The sequence below is a fragment of the Chiloscyllium plagiosum genome, chromosome 10 (assembly GCF_004010195.1).
Source record: "Chiloscyllium plagiosum isolate BGI_BamShark_2017 chromosome 10, ASM401019v2, whole genome shotgun sequence".
Lineage (NCBI taxonomy): Eukaryota > Metazoa > Chordata > Chondrichthyes > Orectolobiformes > Hemiscylliidae > Chiloscyllium > Chiloscyllium plagiosum.
The window spans coordinates 79,335,690-79,357,938 of NC_057719.1; the positions used below are offsets into that span (position 1 = coordinate 79,335,690).

The 22,249-nt window shown below is 45.9% G+C and overlaps 1 protein-coding gene across 13 annotated transcripts in view; it reads left to right on the plus strand.

Moving 5' to 3' along the window:
- LOC122553810 (pleckstrin homology domain-containing family G member 3) overlaps positions 1–22,249 on the plus strand; it is a 195,418-nt gene that overhangs the window by 91,185 nt on the left and 81,984 nt on the right. Inside the window, exon 1 of one of the 13 annotated variants that reach the window (XM_043698170.1) lies at positions 4,579–4,658. The exons of 9 other annotated variants lie outside the window; for them this stretch is intronic. Coding sequence is in view for 3 of the 4 variants with exons in the window: in XM_043698163.1 (XP_043554098.1) it covers positions 12,747–12,843 (97 nt within the window). In the remaining variant the exon portion in view is untranslated. Of the gene's footprint in view, positions 1–4,578; positions 4,659–12,726; positions 13,098–19,549; positions 19,619–22,249 lie in introns of those variants that run through there. 3 more of the 13 variants (XM_043698167.1, XM_043698163.1, XM_043698169.1) reach the window with 3 other exon arrangements.

Sequence of the window (22,249 nt, forward strand, 5' to 3'; positions counted from 1 at the left end):
GTTGGATGGACGGGTCTGATTCTGTGATGTACAAATCTATGACTCCATGTGATGGAATACATTTAATACTACCTCCGGAAATACATGTAATGATAGTTGGTAGCCCTACATTTAAGGACCGAGAGGAGGAGAAACATTTTTCCACAGAGAGTTGACAGTCTTTTGAATTCTCTTTCACGCTAACGGTGCTGGAAACAGAGCCTTTGAATGTTTTTTTTTCCTGAAGGCTGAACTGGATAGATTCTTGGAAAATCAAGGAGTGAAAGGTAGGCCAGAATATGGAGTAATCAGATCAGCCATAATCTTATTGAACAGGCTCGAGGGGCCTATTCCTGCCTCTGAATTGTTTTACTTTAAATGTTCAAATGTTTTACTTTAATTCTTTCCCCAGTGCCTCTGGTTATATTGTTCCCTCTCTGTGGTTCCTGTGCATTCTCTTTATCTACCCCCAGCAACCCTTCAGCCTTCCTTTGTTTCAGAACACAGCCCGCTTCTTACCTCTCTCCTGTATCTTCTCCCTACCCCCATCATGAATGTGTGCTCCTCCTTAATCCCTCCCTTGGTGCCAATCTGTCCCTATCCCTGAGGCCGATCTGTGCTCTTCACTTGATGTTGAGTGCTGTTTTACTGCGATAATGGTCTGATGGTTTCCTGCCGATACTGTAATTAAAGACTGTACCCTTGCTCTTTGATTCTGAGCCAGGGACACTGTCTCTTCCCCAGCTACCGCACTTCTCAGGTTTCAGTCTGATTCTAAACCACCAGCACTTTTCCATCACTTTCCCCAAGCAACAAAACTTGCTGGATTGCAGTTCAAACAAGTGATGTTTTTTTTTTAATGTCCTTGAGTTTAGTTGGTTGAGGTATATAGATGGTGTAGGTGCAAAGAAACAGTTTCCTCTTGTGAATGAGGAAAGGAACATGTTTTCAAAGCTGCAACTAGGTCCTTCAAGAGTTAAAGTCAGACGCACCTTTTAACACAAAGACAAAAAAGTTAAAAATCACACAACACCAGGTTATAGTCCCAACAGGTTTATTTGGAAGCACTAGCTTTCGGAGCGCTGTTCCTTAGTCAGGTAGTTAGTGGAAGGGGCAGTGCTTTGAAAGCTAGTGCTTCCAAATAAACCTGTTGGACTATAACCTGGTGTTGTGTGTTTTTTTTTTAAACTTTGTCCACCCCAGTCCAACACCGACACCTCCACATCAAGGACAAAAAAGATACACCGAATAAATTCAGCATTGAGGGACATCAGTTATGTAGGTGAGTTATGGAAAGAAGCTGAAGCTGTTTGTCCTGGGGCAGAGATTGCTGAAAGGAAATTTGATAGAGATCTTCAAAATCACGAGGGGTCCAGCCAGAGGAGATGGGGAGAAATCACTTCCATTGATGAAAGGGTCGAGAAGGGTACCAATTTAAGGAAATTTGGTAAAAGACTGAATGGAGACATGGGGAAAACCTACCTCATCAAGAGAGTGGTCAGGATCCAGAATGTGTTTAGTGGAGGTAGTTTCATTTGAGGTAAGGAAAAATGTGCAGGATCATAGGGAGAGGCAGGGCAACAGCACTAGGTAAATCATACCATCAGTGAGCTGGCACAGACACAATCGGTGGAAGGCCTCATTCTGCACTGAAACTATTCTGTGGTTCTGTAAAGGAAATCGTCAACGCTCCTTCTCTTATAAGTCTTCAGAGCCTGGAGAATTTGAAATTCAAGGATTGAATTTTGAAAACTGCAACAGTTGGACTTTTTTTGGGGGGTGAGAATGGATTTGGAACAAAGCCAGTGGACAAGGTTGAGGTATAGGTCAGCCACAAGCTAACTGAATGATCAAGCCGGCCAAAGGGGCTGAATGGCCTTTTCCCAACCTAATGGCAGGAGCCTGGCAGGTACGTCTGCCAGTTCGGTTGTATTCGAGTGCAGCTCCATACCATTGAATGGCGCAACTGTGTTGCCATTGCAAGTATATCTCCACTCAATGTTCAAACTGACCCCAAATTGATCGATGGAGTGGCAAAAATGATCAAACTATCCTGAGTCTTTTATGACTCTGCACAGTAGCTCAATGGTTAGCACAGCACCAGGAACCCAGGTCCAGTTCCACCCTTGGGTGACTGTCTATGCGGAACTTGCACATTCTCCCTGCGTCTGCATGGGTTTCCTCTGGGTGCTCCGGTTTCCTCCCTCAGTCCAAACATGTGCAGATTAGGTGGATTAGCTATGCTAAATTACTCATAGTCTCAAGGGATGTGCAGGCTAGATAGCTTAGCCATAGGAAATGCATGGTTGCAGGGATAGGGTGGAGGTGTGGGTCTGTGCACAGTGCTCTTCAAAGGGTCAGTGTGGACTTGGTGGGCTGAATGGCCTGCCTCCACACTGTAGCAATTCTATGACTGCTGCAGTTCTGAGGTGTGAGCTGCGCAGTAGGGAGGCTGCAGAAGGACTTGGATAGGCTGGTAGGGTGAGCAAAGAAGTGGCAGATGGAATAAAATATGGGAAAAGTGTGAGGTTATGTACTTTGGTTGGAAGAGTAGAGGCATAGACTATTTTCTAAATGGGGAAAAGGCTTCAGAAATCTGAAGCAGAAAGAGAGTCCGAGTACAGGATTCTCTTCAGGTTAATATGCAGGTTCATTTGGCAGTTAGGAAGGCAAATGCAATGTTTAGCATTCAGTTCAAGAGGGTTAGAATATAACAGCAGAGCTGTACTGTTGAGGTCGTATAAGGCTCTGGTCAGACTACATTTGAGATATTGTGAGCTGTGCTGGGCCCTGTATTTAAGGAAGGGTGTGCTGGCATTGGAAGGGATCCAGAGTAGGTTTACAAGAATGATCCCGGGAATGAAGTGTTTGTCACATGAGGTCTCTGGATGTGTACTTGATGGAGCTTAGAAGAATGAGGAGGTTTCTGATTGAAACAAAACACTGAGAGGCCTAGAAAGAGAGGAGATGATGATTCCACTAGTGGGACAGACCAGGACCTGAGGGCACAGCCTCAGAGTAAAGGTTTGATCCTTGAGATGAAGAAGGTTTTCTTTCAGTCAGAGTGTGGTGAACCTGTGGGACTTATTGCCACAGAAGGCAATGGAGGCCAAGTCACTGAGAGTATTTAAAACAGAGATAGCTTCTTCGTGAGTGAGGGGATCAAGGGTAACAGGGAGAAGGCAAGAGAATGGGGCTGAGAAACATTTCAGCCATGATCGAATGATTGGATGGGCCGAATGGCCTGCTCCTCATTCTTACAGTTTTTAGCCAAGATATTTAGGTGCCATTTGACCACCAAAGCCATCACAGATATCCTCAATTCTCCACTCAGCAGGGAGACTGTACTTTCCAAAAATATGAAATGGTCAAGAACAGTGCCCAGTGAAATATATTCTCCTCAGGATCTAAAAGGAAGCAGCTCTGGTTGTGTACAGCTAACTAAGAATAGACATTTGTGTGCATACACACGCATGTACACACACATACGTATACACACATACACACATGTACATACACATGCACGTGTACACACACACGTATTATATGAATTATACAATGAACGAAAGAGCCTTGGGAAAAGTTGATGGGCAGAGGGATCTGGGAGTGCAGGTCTTTTGTACCTGAAAGGTGCTGCACAGGTGGATAGAGTGATCAAGAAGGCATATAGTATGCTTGCCTTCATTGGACGGGGTATTGAATATAAGAGCTGGCAAGTCATGTTAAAATTGTACAAGACATTGGTTCGGCCGCATTTAGAATACTGTGTACAGTTCTGGTCGCCACATTACCAAAAGGATGTGAATACTTTGGAGAGGGTGCAGAGAAGGTTTACAAGGATGTTGCCTGGTATGAAAGGTGCTAGTTATGAAGAGAGATTGAGTAGGTTAGATTTGTTTTCATTAGAAAAAAGGAGATTGAGGGGGTACCTGATGGGTATAGACAGGGTGGATAGAGACCAGCTTTCTCCCAGGGTGAAGGAATCAATAACGAGAGGTCACACTTTCAAGGTGAGAGGTGTAACGTTTAGGGGGGATACACACGGCAAGTACATCACACAGAGGGTGGTGGGCGTCTGGAATGCATTGCCAGCAGAGGTGGTAGAGGCAGGCTCGGTAGATTCATTTAAGATGCGTCTGGATAGATGCATGAGTAGGTGGGGAGCAGAGGGATACAGATGCGTAGGAACTGACCGACAGGTTTAACAGTACATTTGGATCGGCCCAGGCTTGGAGGGCCGAAGGGCCTGTTCCTGGGCTGTAAAGTTTCTTTGCTCTTTGTACATATACACACTAGACACACGTACGCACACACACATATATGTGTGCATGTACACACACATAAACGCGCACACACATACATACACACAAACACACCCACACACACGAGGGATCATCGTTTCCAAATAAAAGCAAAAAACCAGATGGGGTTGCAGTTCCAGGCGAGAAGATGCAGTGAAAGCACTGTCCCTTTTTCAGGCCCGGGAAAGGGTTAACGCCTGATTGATGAGGGAGGGGTCTTGTGTCAGTCACTGCCTGGTACAGTCAGCTGTTCACAGTGCCTCACAACAGACAGCAAGAACAACTTGCTTATGTTGCAGTGTTGCAGAGCTGGAGAGGAGGTGCCAGGGCAGACTTAGTATCAGGGAACACAGGCGAAGCATCGAGAATCCTTTACATGTAGGTATCAGTTAATTTGTCTTTTAACCTTCTTCCTTCATTTCTTGAAGGCACTGATATTTCTGCCAGATTCAGTTCAACTTCTTGAATAGACAGGGCACAGGTTATCATGAGCTGATGCTGGAGGTAGTGCCCTCACCAGCAGGGACTGTGCCCATCGACTGGCAGTCGGGTAGTAGCATTGGCCTTGCCTGGTGAGGACCTGGGATCTTCTTCCCCCTCCCCTCCCCCCGCCACCAAGTTTACATGGTCTGGGAGGGCATACCGAAGGACAGTCACTGTATCCCTAACTCAGACAGGTAAGCCTCCAAACAGGCCACAGTACTCAGCGAAGGGTTTTTTTCTGTAAGACCAAAGGCACGATGGCAACAAAAACAGTGTCACATGAGAGAGGACTGGGGCCCTGCTAACACATCCTACATTTTTTTTGCCCATAGCAAGGAAGTCTTGGGACTTGTGTAGTGCCTTTCGCCACCGCAAAGTCTCGAACCACTTTAAAGCTTAGCCATAGTTTGAGAAATGCAGCTTCCAATTTCTGCACAGCAAGATCCCACAGGCAATATCGCGACAAGTGACTAGCCGGTTGGTTTGGCTGATACTGGTGGCGGGATAAACTGACCAGAACGTTGTGGAGCATTCCCCTGTTTCTCGTTTGAGCTCGCGTCGCTGCTTTTGATTCACATCCGTGTGAGAGGACAGATGGGGCATCAGTTTAACACTTCACATTGAAGCAACATCTGTGGCAGTGCTGCACTCCCTCAGCACTGCAACTGGAATCTGTGCTTAAGACTATAATGAGACTCAAATCCATGTGTTTCTGACTTGGAGGCAAGAGGGCAAACCACTGGACCATGGCACATGCCATTTTTACACCACTTTCTGCTCTCTGATGCCCCCTTCAGGCTTCCTGTCTTAATACAGTGTAAGGGAATTTGAAAATCTGAGTATTTCTCCTGTGAGGCTTTTGCATGTTTACTTTTGCTTTAGTGTTTGGTTATTGAACTGCTTGTAGTCAAAATACCAGCTTATTTAAAAAAAAATTGCTGTAATCCCCTTTGTACCTCTTATAATCCTTCACTGGCGAGTCTCAGTGTCTCGTTATGAGAGCGTGTTGATTTACCTCACTTTTAATACTTCCCTTTGCAGCTGAACTTGGGTCCTGTTCTATGAACCTTGGTCCTTCACTCAGAGTTTCCAGCGATAAGCCTAGGGGAAGCACAGCAATTGAAACTCAAACACAAACCTGAATTGTTTAGGTGTTAGGAAACAGTTTCTGTAGTTAGTCCAGTCAGGGATCACGAGTTTGCTTTCCAGTCTGTCTTTGCTCTAACGTTGTATTGTGTGTGAAAGTTGCACCTGAATGCGGCGAGAAACTTTATTAGTACTTGACGAAGATTATAGTGTTTGAGAGATTACGCAATTCTTGCTCAGAGTTTCTTTCTCCATCTAAATCGTTTCCCAGTCATGTATCAATTTGACTCAGGTCTCTTGAGATTTATGGATTCAAACTCCAGTTCGGAGTCTTCATCACAACATTCTCCCTGTGGTGAGTGCTGTACAATTGAGCACAGCTTTTTACTGTGCAAATATCCCCCAATTAGTCTGGCAACGTCAGCCATCATTCCGTTGTTATTTATACTCATCACAATGCGCCTCATACGAACGAATATCTGTAGTTCGTCTTCCAGCTCTCTGCACAAACAAAACAATCTTATGCAGGCAGCATCAGTGACAATTTACTCATGTAGAATACATCCTTTGGCTGTCTATTGACATAAGCTTGCTTTGTAATGTTTGAGGAAGGAGTGCAGCCCAGTGATGGGACTAGCCTTGTGTCAACTGTGTTTACTAAAATGAAGAGCCTTTTTTTTTCCTCCTCATTTCTTTGTTCTATAAACTTGGTTTGGTGTAAGTTTCACTCCCTTTTATTCAAAACAAGATGGGTTGTGTTCTTGTGAGAAAAGTGATTGGGTGGTGTGATCATGTGATTTTAGACTTCTTTTGCCTGTTTATCAAGGGAGGCTGAGGAACCTCTGACATAAGGTACCACCTCCTTTAGTGAATCTGCCAGGAGTATGAGGAATCCAAATTGCCTCTGAAATCTACATGTCTTGGAGTTTGGTTGGCAGTTGTTGACTCTGGCCGTACCGTATTCCGAGAGCTTTCATCTCATGACCTCTGAAAATCAAAACCTCCACCACCACCCCCATCCCCACACTCTACCCCTAAAGACCACCACACCATGATTCCCCCCTCCCCGCTAATGTTCCCACCATAGGCAGTCTGATGCATCACTCTTCATGGTGATTGGTCAATGATGGAGGCTACACTTCCCATAGTTCCTCTTGCTGTAGAAAGTGCTCTATGTATGGAGCGATTTTACCAGTTTCGTTTTGGTAGTGGGGGGGCGCGGGGTGGTCACATCTGGGTATACTTTGGTTCTTTGCTTACTGTGAGCTTGTACAGAAGAACTTTCTTTTCCTTCTCTTGGGTTTCTTGAGGCCTCTGGAAGGATGATTATAACAGACAGCTGGACGGTTGTAGTGTTGACAACGCTAAGCATGGCTACAGCAAAGAGAGTGAGACAGTGAGAGAGAGGGTGGATAATGCCAATAACAAGAAATTATGTTTATACACGGTTTTTAATGAAATATCCCAGAATATCCCAGTATAAAACAAGACATGACACTGAGCCACATAAGGAGATCTTGAGTCAGATGGCCAAAGGTTTAGTCAAAGAGATGAACTTCAAGAAGTATCTTGGAGGAGGAATGAGAGGAGGTGGAGGGACAGCCGATCAGGCAGCAGGAGAATCGACATTTCAGGCAAGAGCCCTTCCTCAGGAATGAGGCCCGTGCCCGAAACATTGATTCTCCTGCCCCTCAGATGCTGCCTGACCTGCTGTGTCTTTCCAGTACCCCACTCTCGACTCTGTTGTAAAAACCCATCTGTTAATTTGGTGTCCTTTTACAGAAAGAGATCTGTCATCCTAACCTGTCTGGCCAAGATGTGACCTATAAACCCAGAGCAATGTGGTTGTGGCAATTAGACATGGGCAAGAAAGCGAGTGACACCCACATTCCATGTACGAATGGCGGATCAAAAATTATAAATGAGGCACAAGAAGCCAGATTAGAGGAGCACAGATATCTTGGAGGCTTGGAAGAGATTAGAAAGTTAGGGAGATAAATGGAGGCAACTCTTCCTGTGTTTTGTTTCTGGGTGATTTATGAGCGGACCCTCTAACAATGCAAGTGCCGTAAACAAGTACTTTTCCTGTACTAAACTGCAGTCTGCACAGACTGAATCCCTTATCCAGCAAGACTCCTAACTTCTCTGTCTACCGTTGATAATTGTTATTTGACTTTCATGAGTGAAAATGCATTCCTTTGGTTTCAACCCTCTGATTCATTGAGTTGTAATTTTAGCTTTAGCTTCCTTGATGTGACAGCTCTCACCTGTGCGTCAGAGGGCTCACGGTTAAAGAGATTTGAATGCATAATCCAAGCTGACACTCCCTGTTCCAGCGCTGTACAAAGGGAATCCTGCATTGTCAGAAGGCTGACATGTTAACCATTGCCCCATGAGTTGCGTCTGTCAGGTTCTATCACATTATTTGAAGAAAAGCAGGCATCCCTGATAGCTTAAAAAATTTATCCCTCAACAATGCAACATGACAGATAGTATGATGTTTGTTGTTTGTGGTATCCTGGCTCTATGCATATTGACTGCTGTGTTTCCAAAGTTCCAACAGTGTGACCATGTTTGTAAAGTACATCATTTGCTGTGAAACAGTTTCATTGAGGCGTCTTTGTTTGGCCTCATGGCTGGAGAACTGAAATATAAAACACAAAGAAAATGGCTTGCTCCTCCCCTCCCACCCCACCCAACTCCCACTGAGGGGTTTGTTGTTCACTCACACCAGTTAAGTAGCTGATTTTGTATCGCAAAAGCCTCCAGGGCAGTAGGAAAGGTACCGTGGCTTCACTCTCGTGTGTGTGTGTGTGTGTGTGTGTGAGAGAGAGAGAGAGAGAGAGAGAGAGAGAGACATCCCACAATACAAGAACACTTAGTACATACTAGAAGCTGCTCAAATTGGCTTCTAGTGAAGCTAATATTAAAAAGCTGCAGATAACTTCAAACGTGACTGGAATCCCCAGAAGTCAGTGCCACAACACCTAACAAAGCAAAAGAGAGTTCTTTAAACATCAGTCTCCCCTTTGAACACATCCTCGACATTCTGAATGCAGCAACTAGGAGCAGGAATCAGACGCACAGCCCCTTGAACCTGTTCCACCATTCAATGAGATTGTGGCTGATACTTGACCTCAACTTTACATTTCAGCTTTAACTGATTCGCCATAGTTTGAAGCATTATATCTTGGCAGGAATGTACTACAGGCTCAGTGAAGGCACCGTTTTCATTGCTCATTCAAGAGAAGGTGGGCATCCTTGGATGGGACAGCAGTTGTTTCCCATTCCTAGTTGCTCTGGAGAAGGTGGTGGTGAGCTGCCTCTCGAACCACCACAGTCCTCTGGGATGGCCGCAATGCCTACACCCCCGGCTGCTGAATTCTAAGGTTACAGCTTCATGCCTTTCTATAAAGGGGTCAAATAGAGACTGGCAAATGACGGACATTTTAGCTTCCCAACATCACTCTGGCCCATGTCCAAGCTACTAATGCTGGAACTGCATGAGACCAATCGTCTCTCATATAGACCTAGAGAATGTCACATGCTACTCCTAACAGAATATAAATTTTGCACCTAACCTGTGGTCTTATCAAAAGTCTCAAGTCACAATGTCGTTGTTGAAGCCGCCAGTTTGTACAGAGAATGAACCTGTGAACGAGTCAGTCGGAAGCTTTTGTTTTTGTAATTTTGGTTGAAGAGGAGGTCGAGGACAGAAATCCTCCCTCTTCTTTGAATAAAGTCGATGGAAACTTCAACTTCCTTAGCAAGTGAGAAGGGCATCCATTTTAACAAAACAAAACAGGCTGCTGTTTCAAGCCGAACCTAAGGGGCACAATATTTGCCACATTTTCATTTGATTTCCCTCAGCAATAACACCGGGAGCAATGTGGCTCAGGCACTGCTGCCTCACAGCGCCATGGACCCAGGTTTGATTCCACCCTTCGGTGACTGTCTGTGTGGACTTTGCACGTTCTCCCTGGTTCTGCGTGGGTTTCCTCCCACAGTCCAAAGATGTGCAGGTTAGGTGGATTGGCTGTGCTAAATTGCCCCATAATGTCCGGGGATATGCAGGCTAGGTGGATGAGACATAGGAAAGGTGGAGTTACAGCGTTGGAGGCTGTGGGTCTGGGTGGGATGCTCTTTGGAGGGTTGGTGTGGTCCTGATGGGCTGAATGGCCTGCTTCCACACTGTAGGGATTCTATGATAAAACATTGAGGCCTGCCTAGATTAGAGCCATTGAGGCCTGCCTGTCTGTCCTCGCTGATCCTATGTTGGAAGGGGTGCCTTCTCCAATATCCCATTGACATAATTCTATGTCCAATATTCCTTCGACCATATCACTGAAATTATTTTTTTAAAAAGCATAAAGTATCTGGTCATCATTACATTTTTGTGTTTGGGCATAAATGGTCCCCCCTTCCTGCCCCTACATGCATATACACACACTCGCTCACTCACATTCTGCATGACAGTCGTGACTGCGTTCCAAATAACACGTTATCAGCTGTAAATGCTTCAGGATGTCTTGAGGCCCTAAAGAGTTCTCCAGACATCCACGTGCTTTAATTCCCATTCCCATTCCTCGATAAGGCTTCCTAATGAGCGCTGCACATCTGGGTTGGCTGGAAATCGTGACAAGCCACAGGTCGCTCGGAGACTCTATTCACTGTGGCCGTCTTTCAACCGGAGGCTGAAATCAGCTCTCTCATCTCAACCATCTGGCTCAACTTGAACATGGTCTCAGGAGTCTGAGGAGCCCAAATTGCCCAGTTCGGAATTTGTTTAATTCTTCAGTTGTGCGAGACAGTTGTGATCCCTACACCCCTTCATTCCCAGCTAACCTACGTCACTTTTACATTTCAGTTTTGTTGCATAAAATGTAATATGCCTTCCTTCCAAGAGGCTGTAGCCTTGCTCTCAATATGTGTTGTGAAATGAAGAAAGTGGAGACAGGATGGGTGGTAGATGAACTGGTGCCCTATGTAGGCCTCAAGATGGAGATAAAGTTCTTACGACTGAAGAGGTCAAAGGGTGTGGGGTGAAAGCAGGAACAGTTGAATAATCAGCCTTGACCGCACCGAATGGAGGAGCAGGATTGAAGGGCTGAATGGCCTACTCCTGTTCCAACTTGCTATGTTTCTATGCCTTTCTTTGTTTTAATCTTCCTGAAGACATTCCCTAAGTTGACATCCCTCTAGTTAGGAGGAAGTGCTTGCATTTATATAGTGTCATGCACAAACTTGGGTTATCTCAGAGTATCTTGCAGCTGAGTCACTTTCGATGCGTAAAGTACATTTGAAAAATAGGGAAAACAGGAAGTAATTTGTACACAGGCCAGATGAACAACAGAGGGCAATTCCCCACATTTGGAATCCCTTGATACTTCACAGAAGAGTCTGATTGGATTACATAGGCGAGAGTGGGATGTGAATCCATGACCTCATAACACAAGCCCAGGAAGCTGCCATTAAATATTGAGTCCCAACAGCATGGAAGCAGGCTATTCTGCCCATCGAGTTCTTACTGACCCTTCAAAGAGCATCCTGTGTAAAGTCACAACATCGCACCCCCCCCATCCCCGTAACCCCGCATATCCCATGGCCAACCCACCTAGTCTGGACATCTTTGGACTGTGGGAGGAAACCGGAGCACCCAGAGGAAACCCACTGGAAGAATGTGCAAACTCCACAAAGACAGTCGCCCTGAGGCTGGGAAGCTCAGCACTTTATCAAAGAAGGATGACAAGGTCACTTTAAGAAAGAATCGCTCTGCTAAAATTGTGGTTGTCATGATAACACAAGCTTCAAAGTAAGTCTCATATTTCAACTAAGAGGAGCCTCTCCTGAAGAAAGTACACCACGTGTGTGCTGTGGAGCCTTCTTCCACCCACAGGCGTAAAGTTCCCCTCTCAGGTTGATGCATTCAGAGTGCTCTGTGACCCTCTTTCACCCCAGTTGTGTCAGGCTCCTCACCTTGCAGGCAGGTGGGGAGTTAGCAAAGACTTGAATTTCCAACATGACATCCTGAAGTGCATGGCAGTTAAAGCAATTAAAATATTTTGTGATAATATTGGGAGTGATGGGCACACCAAACTCTCTCAACAAGGGAACAACAGTTGATGATGCTTGTGAGATAGATGTTGGCTGGGAATCTGATCACCTTCAACATGGGAATACCAGCTCCGCTTTCTAGAGTGGAACCTGAGTCCACCATCTTGGAGATGGGAATTTTGGTCATTGATCCACACCTTGACAGCTATGTGTCCTGAAACAGAGTCATACCAAACTGCAACTTGCACTCTGTTTCTTTCCCCCCTAGATGCTGTCAGGCCATCTGAGTTTCTCCAGTCATGTTTCATTACATTTCTTTCATAGGATTCCTATAAGTGTGGAAACAAGCCCGTTGGCCCAACACATCCACACCAACCCTCTGAAGAGTATCCCACCAAAACCCATTCCTTTACCCTACATTCACCCCCTAACACATCCTTGAATACCATGGGCAATTTAGCACAGCCAAATCACCTAGCCTGCACATCTTTGGATTGTGGATGGAAACCCAGAGCAAACCCACGCAGACACGGGGAGAATGTGCAAACTCCACACAGACAGTTGCCTGAGGCTAGAATCGAACCCAGGTCCCTGGCGCTGTGAGGCAGCAGTGCTAACCACTGAGCCACCATGCCGCCCTTTTGTCAAGTGTCTACCCTAGAGGGGAATAAATTTGGGATTTAGCCCCCGGGGTTGCATGAAGTTAAGAGCCAGTCTCTCATTGGTGCCCAATTTGAACTCCCCTGCACTCCAGGAAATAAGGTAATCAAGTGTCCAAGCGATTGAGAGGACAGGCCTGTGATGTGTGATGACAGGATTAGGCGAGAGTTTTTTTTCTGGGAGATGGGCGGACGGCGGGGTTTAGTGCAGCAATGTTTGACTTCCTCTGTTGAGTTTTCCATGCTGGCTGGTGTTTTCAGGCCTGACCTGAAGCAGACAGGTGATTGTGCTCTGATGTCATTGCCACACCTTGTTCAAGGAGAGAGAGAGAGAGAGAACTGAATGTGCAAGGAAGAAAGGGGCTGAGGGAGACTGTGAGGCAACAGAGTTACTCGTTTCTCATTGAAAGCACCACTTCAGTTCGAGCTTTTGTCCATTTTCTCTCGGTTTGAGGAGAGGGCTTGCTTTACTGAAGTGCTGGAGGTAAAGATGTGTCAATGACGACTTTGAACAGAAGAATCACAAAGTGGTTGGGTAAGATTTTGTGATTTCTCTCTCTCTCTTGCGCTGATTGTTTAGTGGTCGGTACCTTGATGTCAGGCGAGTGTTGGGTTGAAAGTCCCTTGAACATTCCCCCACCCCGACCACTGGAGCTGATCGGGTGCGGTATAGACTCTCGATATCATCCGAACAACAGTTTGCGAGCTGTGGCTTTACATTTTGTGCGACCCCCCCCGAGCTTCGTGCCTTGACGCAATCATGAAACCCTTACAGGTCCTGAGTCCATGCCTCTGTAATTTGGCTGCAGCCTTAAGCTGCAATTAGTTCAGTCTTAACTAACGCGGTGCGCTGTGGCTATTTAAACCCTGGGAAACTGGATGGTGGAACAAGGGAGCGTCTCTATTGACAGTGCTGGAGTCACAAGTGAAAAGTGTCAGAATTCCTTGCTTTTGCCTTCTCCCCTCTCACGCTGCTGCTGATGGACCACCTCAACTGATTGGCATCTCCTGGCACAGTCACATGCCAATCAGGTCACCCGCCTTGCAACTGGTGCAGCTGTAGATAAGAAGAGGATAGACATGTGGAACTGCTTTCGGTCTGTGGCGTGCTTGTCACTCCCCCCCCCCCCTCCCCCGTCCTAAACTAGCCACAACTCAGGGCTGATGTAGGATGGCCTGGGGCGCACTCCCTTTCCCAACTGTGGGAAGCATTCTGCTTCAAGCTCTAGGATGATCCAGGGGCCGTTCGGCCAGCTCTTTGAAAAAAGCTATCCAATTCTCCCTCTCTCCCTTCTTTATGGCCTTCCAAATTTCTCCTTTGTCACTGCTGGAAGTTATTAATGAACCTGCACCCACCTCTATTTGCATTCAACATCACAACAACTCATTGATTTTGAATCGTTCTTCTTGGACTCTTGTGTCAACTTTCTTATTTGGAACTTATTAATCCCGGTGACTCCATTTGTTCAGAGCTCCATTCTGATAAAAACTAATTTAGCAGGAAGGCTTCTGCTTGGCTTGTGATTTTCATGCACTGCAGATCAAAACAGGCCATTTATAAATATACAGTACTGCCTCTTTAATCATCCAGACAGCATGTCAGTCTTGGGAGGAAAATGTTGCCAACATTAGGGAGGTCTAAGTTACACTTGAATAAAGTGAACTGTTTTCTCTACTGTATTAAAATAGCTTGTAATCCATAGGAGACGCAGTGGCTACTCTCTAAAGCTTGCTTGCAAAGCAACATTGTCACTCGAACCAAAATTGATGCCTTTCATTAATAAAAGTGGTAGAAAAATGATTCTCATTGTTTGTTTGAGAACGTGCCACTGTTCAATAGAAGTGGTTAGGAAAAGGCCTTGGTTCACTAACATTCTACACACATGATAATGGATGAAAGGGTGCCTCATCCAATTGAAATTGAGGAGGGTCTGTTCCATGTGGAATTCAAGGCTTTGAATACGCTGGGAACATTTTTTTTGTCTCGATCAGAAGTGATGCAAGTAGGCTTTGACCATGGGAATTCTGTACAGTGGAAATGAATTGGAAGGAGGTGCAGTGTATTGAGAATCTACACTGTATGTGGGTGTGGGAAAGGCTTTGCTTTATTGGGGAAAAGTCAAGAACTGGGTACTTTGAGCGTGTGTAATATAAAGGGATATCGCCCATTGGAATCCTGCGCTGAGTTGCTGCTTCATGTGGGGCAGGAGTTTATTGATACTCCTGTTATTGTGTATACATTCTGGAAGAGGTATCCTCAGCCTTCCTCCACTTTCGGTAAATAGAAAGGTGGGCGCGGAATCTTGCAACACACCCAGTGGTAAAAAAAAAATTCCCAAAGGTGTAGTTAGAACTTGGATTGTATCAGAATAGAAAATTACGTGCTGTGCTGTACAAGGGTGTGAAGTATTGCTGGTTACAGATCTATCACCAGGGATGGAGTAAAGAGTATAATTTGAGTTTGTGACTTATGAGTGTTGCACAAGAAGTGCATTGACATAATGATGGAGTGTGCTGGCTTAGGCTTGGTACTTTTCTTATAGAGTGTTGATCCATATAAACTCACTCCTAATATGACAGCAACAGTATTTATGTCCATATTTTCTGGCTGTCACAGTGCAGTGTCACATGTTGAAAAATACCAGTAATGCTTTGCGCTCCAGGGACAGTGTATAGGAGCCAATATGGCCACAAGCTCTTAATTGACTTTCCCCACATATAAATCCTGGTTTGAATCTCCAGCCAGGATTGTCACTAACCTTTGAATGAACTTAACCCTAGTCGCCATTTTACAACTGCTCTCCTTAAAGGGGCTCCTGCATCAGAAAGTTGATTGCTTGTATTTCACATGAGATTCTGTTCTTTTACGAAACATCCCCTGTCAGATTTAGATTTACCAGTGTGTAGATAGATAGAATTTTATATTTTAATGCGTAGTGCAAGATCTGTACAATGCCCAGAGGTCACTTGCCATGTTATGGAAGGAAGCAACTTTGACAAAGCAAAGGGAAAGGAAACCAAGCATTATAATTTCTTCTTGACCTGGAGCAGAAAGCAAATTGCTGCCTGTAATTGATGTCTGGAATTTAAAAGGGCTCTAATTACCTGGGGAGTATGTAAAGAGTGGCCTTAAAGGGACAGCTCAGCACCTGATGTCATAAGTGTTCCAATGTCTAGACTACTCGCGAACAGATTAACTGGGAAATGTTCTGGTTTCCTCAGTGATGTCTCTCCTCTCTCGAAGTGCGGTGGCTTTTGGGGGTTCAAGTGTCACCCCAGAAATTTAAAGCACGGTATCTAACCTGCTGCTCCCAGTGCAGTGCTGAGAGAGTGCAGCACAGAACGAGATATTAATATGAGACTTCTCAGATGGACACATTAGATTCCAAAGCTCCATGGCAAGCTCGAGCTGGGAAGGTCTGCCACTATCCTGACCAGCGTTTCTCCCTCGGCCAACATCACTAGAACAGGATTGACTAGACCTGATCGGGTGGCTGTATGTGGGAGCTTGCTATGAGGTCCTATAACAGGGACTGCACTTCAAAAGTAGACACTTCATTGACTGCAAAATTCTGTGGGAAAGCCATGAACAATGCTACATAATTGCATGCTTTTTCTTCATTAATTTTCTCTTTTTTTTTTCTAATTTTCTCTTCCACTCGCTGCTTCCTTCCTCGCCTTCGACAATTCTTCGTGTGTTCCAGCGAGCCGACGCCAGTTTTTACTGAGCTGCGTTGATTAGTCCTGCTCCTCCCATACCTCCCCTCACCATTCCTGAATATAAAAGGTTGCAACTCCTGTTTGGTGGCCATCACAAGGAAAGCGCTCTCCTGCTAGAGAGCTGTTGGACTGCCAGAGCATCACAACTAAAAACTATGCTCCTCCAACAGCCACTGTCTTCCGTGTCCCAATGTGGTGATGGCTAGTTGGTAATAAGAGGGAATGGGACGCTGGGCAGATTGGCCTGGGTTATTGAGGCCTGTCACATTGACCCAGTTCAGCAAACCATCAGAGATCAGAATGCAAGTCAGAGACCTTTCTATTGTATCTAAATTAGTATTTTCCATCTGTTTATCCACCGAGTTGGGGATATGGATTGTCAGGAAGGGGCACAGAAGCCCAAGAATAAATATTTCAAAGGGTTTACTGCTTTTGTGGATACCATTTTCCAAGGGGAAGTGGTCAGGTCAGTAGAGACAGGTACTATGTTGCAATTTCTGATTTAAATACACCTGTCCAAAGCAGTCAGGTTAGCCTGTGGGGATGTCTAAGGTGAGGCTTCCTTGCTGTAGCCACATCCATTGAGCATAGTCATTACAGGCTAGGGTGAGGTTCCAGGAAGGGAGGAGGGCAGAGGTTGGTGGTGCTTCGAATTAGTGAGGTGCTGGAAAGTGGAATGTTGACAGTCTGTGGTTGTTACAGGAACAGGTCTTCATACGAGATGGATGTTGTTGTGAATCTGCTACTGAACGTGTGCTAACATGCCAATGGGGAAATGTTGCTTCTGATGCCCTGTACTGAGTTGGGTGAGTTAGTATGTGTACCGAATAATGCCTCGTACTGAATTTGCTTTGTATTGCACAGCAGGCACAATGGGCCGAACAGCCACCTCTGCGCTGTACAGGCAGTTCTTCCAGAACGTGTTGGTTGTATTCCTATGCAACCCAGCGCTATACAGAAACGTGCCATACAAATAACATTTAAAGTGTTGGTGATGCAATCGCACTACAGCCAACACATGTTTTAAAAGTTTGAACTTAAAAAGCAGCATTCCCTATTTGTCAGTCAAGTTACAGCGAATTTGCATTGATGAAATGTGTGTTATAGACAAACAGGTCGTTCTGCTATCTTGTGCAGTGTACCACACACTCCTTAGAGTGAGCATGATAGCATATTGATTATGTTACTGGATTAGATCTCCAGTGTGTGTATTTTCAAATAGCAGCAGGCACTTTGAGAACATCAGTTCAATTCACTTTAAACCATAAATTGATATTTAAAAAGCTTGACTCAATAAAAGTAACCACGAGGCTGGTAGATTGTCATAAAAATCACACACTGTTGTCCTAATCCAGTGTGGCTGCCTTTCCTAGACCCCCCGCAAGCCTGATGGATATTTGTACTGCAGCCAGTAGATAGCTGATGCAAGTACTGCTCACCACGAAAGGGAACTGCCATGTTTAACATGCCCTCCCTCGTACATCTATGAGATGCATTGCAGCAATTCATCAAAACTCATTAGATAGCACCGTCCAAACCTGCAAACTCTACCATCTAGAAAGAGAAGCTAATAGGTATACGGGAACACTATAAGTCGCCGTCCACTTTCCTGATTTAGAAATAAAGCTTCATTCCTTCAGTGTGGCTGGGTCAAAATCCTGGAACTGCCTCCGTAATGGCATTGTGGGAAGATCCATACTGTAAGGACTGCAGTGGTTCAAGAAGACAGCTTGCCACCATCTTCTCAAGGGCAATGGTGCTCACATCTCCTGGTAAAATGTTTACAAAAATTGATAGTGCTGTCAAATTGATGCTGGTATGTGCGTTTCTATTCTGACAAGAACTGGAATGTGCACCAGCCCTCAGGAATTGGAACTTGTCCCTCTGCTGATATTTGTGTAGGAATCTCCTTCCCTACACAATGGTGAGAGCTGGTGTGTATACTTGGTAACCTGATAGGAGCTGATATGTTATGTCGAGATGGGTACAGGTATCCTGATGCTGAGAGTGGTGTACACGCACTAGTCCTGGTATGAGTTAGGGGTTGGTTAGCTCAGTTGGCTGAATGATGCATAATAATGACAACAGGGCGTGTTCGATTCCCTGTGGTCCTCTGGGACTATTCTGACTTTACCTTACTTGGCCATCTCTGGAAATTGGCACATGTACTAGCCCTCTCTCTAATGTAAGCTAGTTTGTACTGGCAGTCCCCAGGTTACAGAAAAGTTTTATTCCTGAGCACATTTGTAAGTTGATTTGTTACACAACGAAACACAATACAGTGCAGTATAAATTAGCCATTAATAAGCACAAGTGAATGCTTGCATGTCAGATCCTTAAAATTAATAGTTAGTATGGGATGTCATGCGTAAGTATGAGTTTTTGTAAGTCAGATGTTCCTAGACCGGGGACAGCCTGTACTGGTACCTTGAGGAGAGTATAGTGTTGCACTGATCCTGGGATGCCTGGCTGAAGTGTCCGTCCCCACTGGGAATTTGAGTGTTAGGAAGTGTCTGTCTGGATCAGGGACAGCTATTGAAACCGGCCTAGTGTCTGTTCAGTTCAGTATAAAGAGCAACTTGTTTATCCACACACACAGGCTCAGTTGTGTACTGTAGCCCTAGTTTTATTTGACTGATTATCATATCAGTGTTTGTTTTTATTTTGAATTGGTTCCTCTCTTTTTTTTTCCCCTTATGGGGGGGGGGGGGGGGGCATTTTTTTTCAAAGTCTTGACTGAATGCCAAATTCAATCTTAGTCAAAGGTACTCTCTTGAGCTGACCCTACTCCCGTCCTCTTGGATGCATTGGCCTTGAAAAAGAAGGGGCTAGTGAGAATGATAGGGGTCAAGTCTTTCTGAGACAGGCCCATGCTGGTCTTTAGGCTTTTCCATCCACTCCACTTTATTTGAAACTCATTTCCCTTTCGCTCTGTTTCCGTGCTGTAAATTCCTGTCTAATTCTATGTACGTAATCCCGAGACCTTGGCATTCAAAACATCATTTCGCTTCCACATTCTTCAACCAGCTGCTGCTCCTCGGTAAAAATACCTCTGACTAAACTGACTCGTAATCATGCGCTGAGCAAACCCAAAATAAAACCTTCCCTTTTAAAACAGTGGCTCATCGTCACGAAAGTGCACGTCTGATGTTTGTGGGTGGTCAGCTGCAGTGTTGGCAAGCCACCTCAATTGTAGGTTTGCTGCCCAGACAGCAGCAGAACATTAGGAGCTCAGGTCCCACGCCAGAGGCTTGAATGCATAATCCAGGCTGGACACCCCAGTGCAATTGGGAAGGAGAATGGACATTAAACCGAGGCCCCCTTCTACTCCCTTGGGTGCGTATACAGGACCCTGTGGCATTGTTTAGAAAGAACGATCTGCCCGACGTTTGTCCCTCAACCAACCTCCTGAAATAGCAGATCATCTGGCTCAGTGGTTAGCACTGCTGCCTGACAGCACCAGGGTCTCAGGTTCGATTCCAGCGTCTGGCAACTGTCTGTGTGGAGTTTGAACGTTCTCCCTGTGTCTGCGTGGGTTTCCTTCGGGTGCTGCAGTTTCCTCCCACAGTCCAAAGATGTGCCGGTCAGGTGAATTGGCCATGTTAACTTGCCCATAGTGTTAGGCTCATTAGTCAGAGGGAAATGGGTCTGGGTGGGTTACTCTTCGGAGGATTGGTATGGACCGGTTGGGCCGAAGGGCCTGTTTCCACACTGTAAGGAATCTAATCAAATCTTTGCAGGATCTTGCTGTGCATATCCCCTTCCCTGCTTCCTCTGTTATGACTGTGATTCAGAAAACCCAATTGGCTGTAAAGCATTTCGGACACTGGGTTGTGTGTGTGTCAGTGTAAGTAAATACGATCCGTTCTCTCTAAAGCTACATTGTCTGTTTCCCGGTTTCCAGTCAGATGCTGTGTCGTCTCCTAACACATGCCACAGCCCTGCCACTCTGCTTGTTGGGACAGGGGTGATCTTGACTGTTCAAACAGGCTCCCGCTTGTCCTGAAAGGAGCCTTCATTTGAATTTCATCGCAGATACCCCGATTGCCTTCTGTATGCTTTGCACATGTTAGAACACCATGTGCTGAGTTGAGGGTTTCTGACTGCTTGGGGACTTAGAGGCGCTCTTCCTCCAGCCGTCGTGTTGCTATGGTCTGGCGATGGAGGAGTCCAAGGACCTGCATGTCCTTGGTGGGGCGGGAGGGGGAGTTGAAGTGTTGAGCCACGGGGTGGTTGGTCCGGGTGTCCCAGAGGTGTTCTCTGAAACGTTCTGCAAGTAGGCGGCCTGTCTCCCCAATATAGAGGAGGCCACATCGGGTGCAGCGGATGCAATAGATGATGTGTGTGGAGGTGCAGGTGAATTTGTGGCGGATATGGAAGTATCCCTTGGGGCCTTGGAGGGAAGTAAGGGGGGGAGGTGTGGCGCAAGTTTTGCATTTCCTGCGGTTGCAGGGGTAGGTGCCGGGAGTGGAGGTTGGGTTGCTCCCCCGCCCTTGAGCCCCGCCCCTCCAACCGCCACCAGGACAGAACCCCACTGGTCCTCACCTACCACCCTACCAATGTACATGTACAGCATATCAACCGCCTTCCTAACCTGCAATCTTCTTCCTGACCTCTCCGCCCCCCCCCCACTCCGGCCTATCACCCTCACCTTGACCTCCTTCCTCCTATCGCATTTCCAACGCCCCTCCCCCAAGTCCCTCCTCCCTACCTTTTATCTTAGCCTGCTGGACACACTTTCCTCATTCCTGAAGAAGGGCTTATGCCTGAAATGTCGATTCTCCTGTTCCTTGGATGCTGCCTGACCTGCTGCGCTTTTCCAGCAACACATTTTCAGCTCTGATCTCCAGCATCTGCAGTCCTCACTTTCTCCTGCTTGGGGATTTAAGCATGAATGGATTGTGTGGGCTTACACAAGTGAGCCAAGGTTTGAGACCCCTTTCTCTCTACCAAGTCAGGCGTTCTGAAGTGGCAGCTGATCTTGTCAATTTTCCCCCCCACTCCAGAGCTAAGGAGCAGATTCCTTCCCTAAAGGACATTTAGTGAACTAGATGGGTATTTTTTCCAACACTTAACAATGGATTTGAGGTCATCATCAGATTCTTAATCCCAGACGTTTATTGAATTTGAATTCCACCATCTGCCATGGCGGGATTCGAAGCCGGGTTCCAGAACATGACCTGGGTCTCTGGATTATCAGTCCGGTGGTAATACCACTAGGCTACTGCACCACCCACCCCCAAATTAAAGAGCTGTTTACATCATATCTAGGATATGCAGGCTATCTGGATTATGCAGGGGTTACAGGGATAGGGTGGTGAGGTGAATCTGTTTAGGATGTTCTTCGGAGAGTCGATGTGGACTCAATGGGCCAAACACTTGTTTCCGCACTATAGATTCTACGATACACCCCTCCCCAACTCTGTGACCACCTCCACTCCCAATGACCCGTGAGATCTTTGTGCCTGTCAAACCTGGGCCTTTTGTATCTCCCCGATTTGGATCACGCTCTCATTGGAAGCCCTGCCTTCCATGGTCTGAGGTTCCAAGTTCCCCCTAAGCTTTCTGTCTCTACCTCTCTCTAATTCTTTCAGGTCCTTCTTGAAGCTATTCCCTTTACCAGGTTTTTGATGACCTCCTGACGTTCTGCAGTGTAACTTGATGTCAAATGTCTTACTGCATTTCATTGTGTTAAAGGTGCTGCAAAAGTGTAAGTCATTAATTTTGACCACAACCTCAGACCTGGTATGGCACTGGTTCTCCTTGTGTCTCCCTGTCAGCATGCACACGACGTTTGGATCTAAGTTACCTCCCTGTTTAATGTCCCAACCTTACATACCTGATTGTGTATGCCTGAGGGAGAGAACTCACTGTAGAGGCTGATTTCTTGCTGCTCCTGGATGCCTTGGAACATTCCGGAATGAACAAAAATAATCCCATTAGGGAATTAAAAAGTTTGCACTTTTT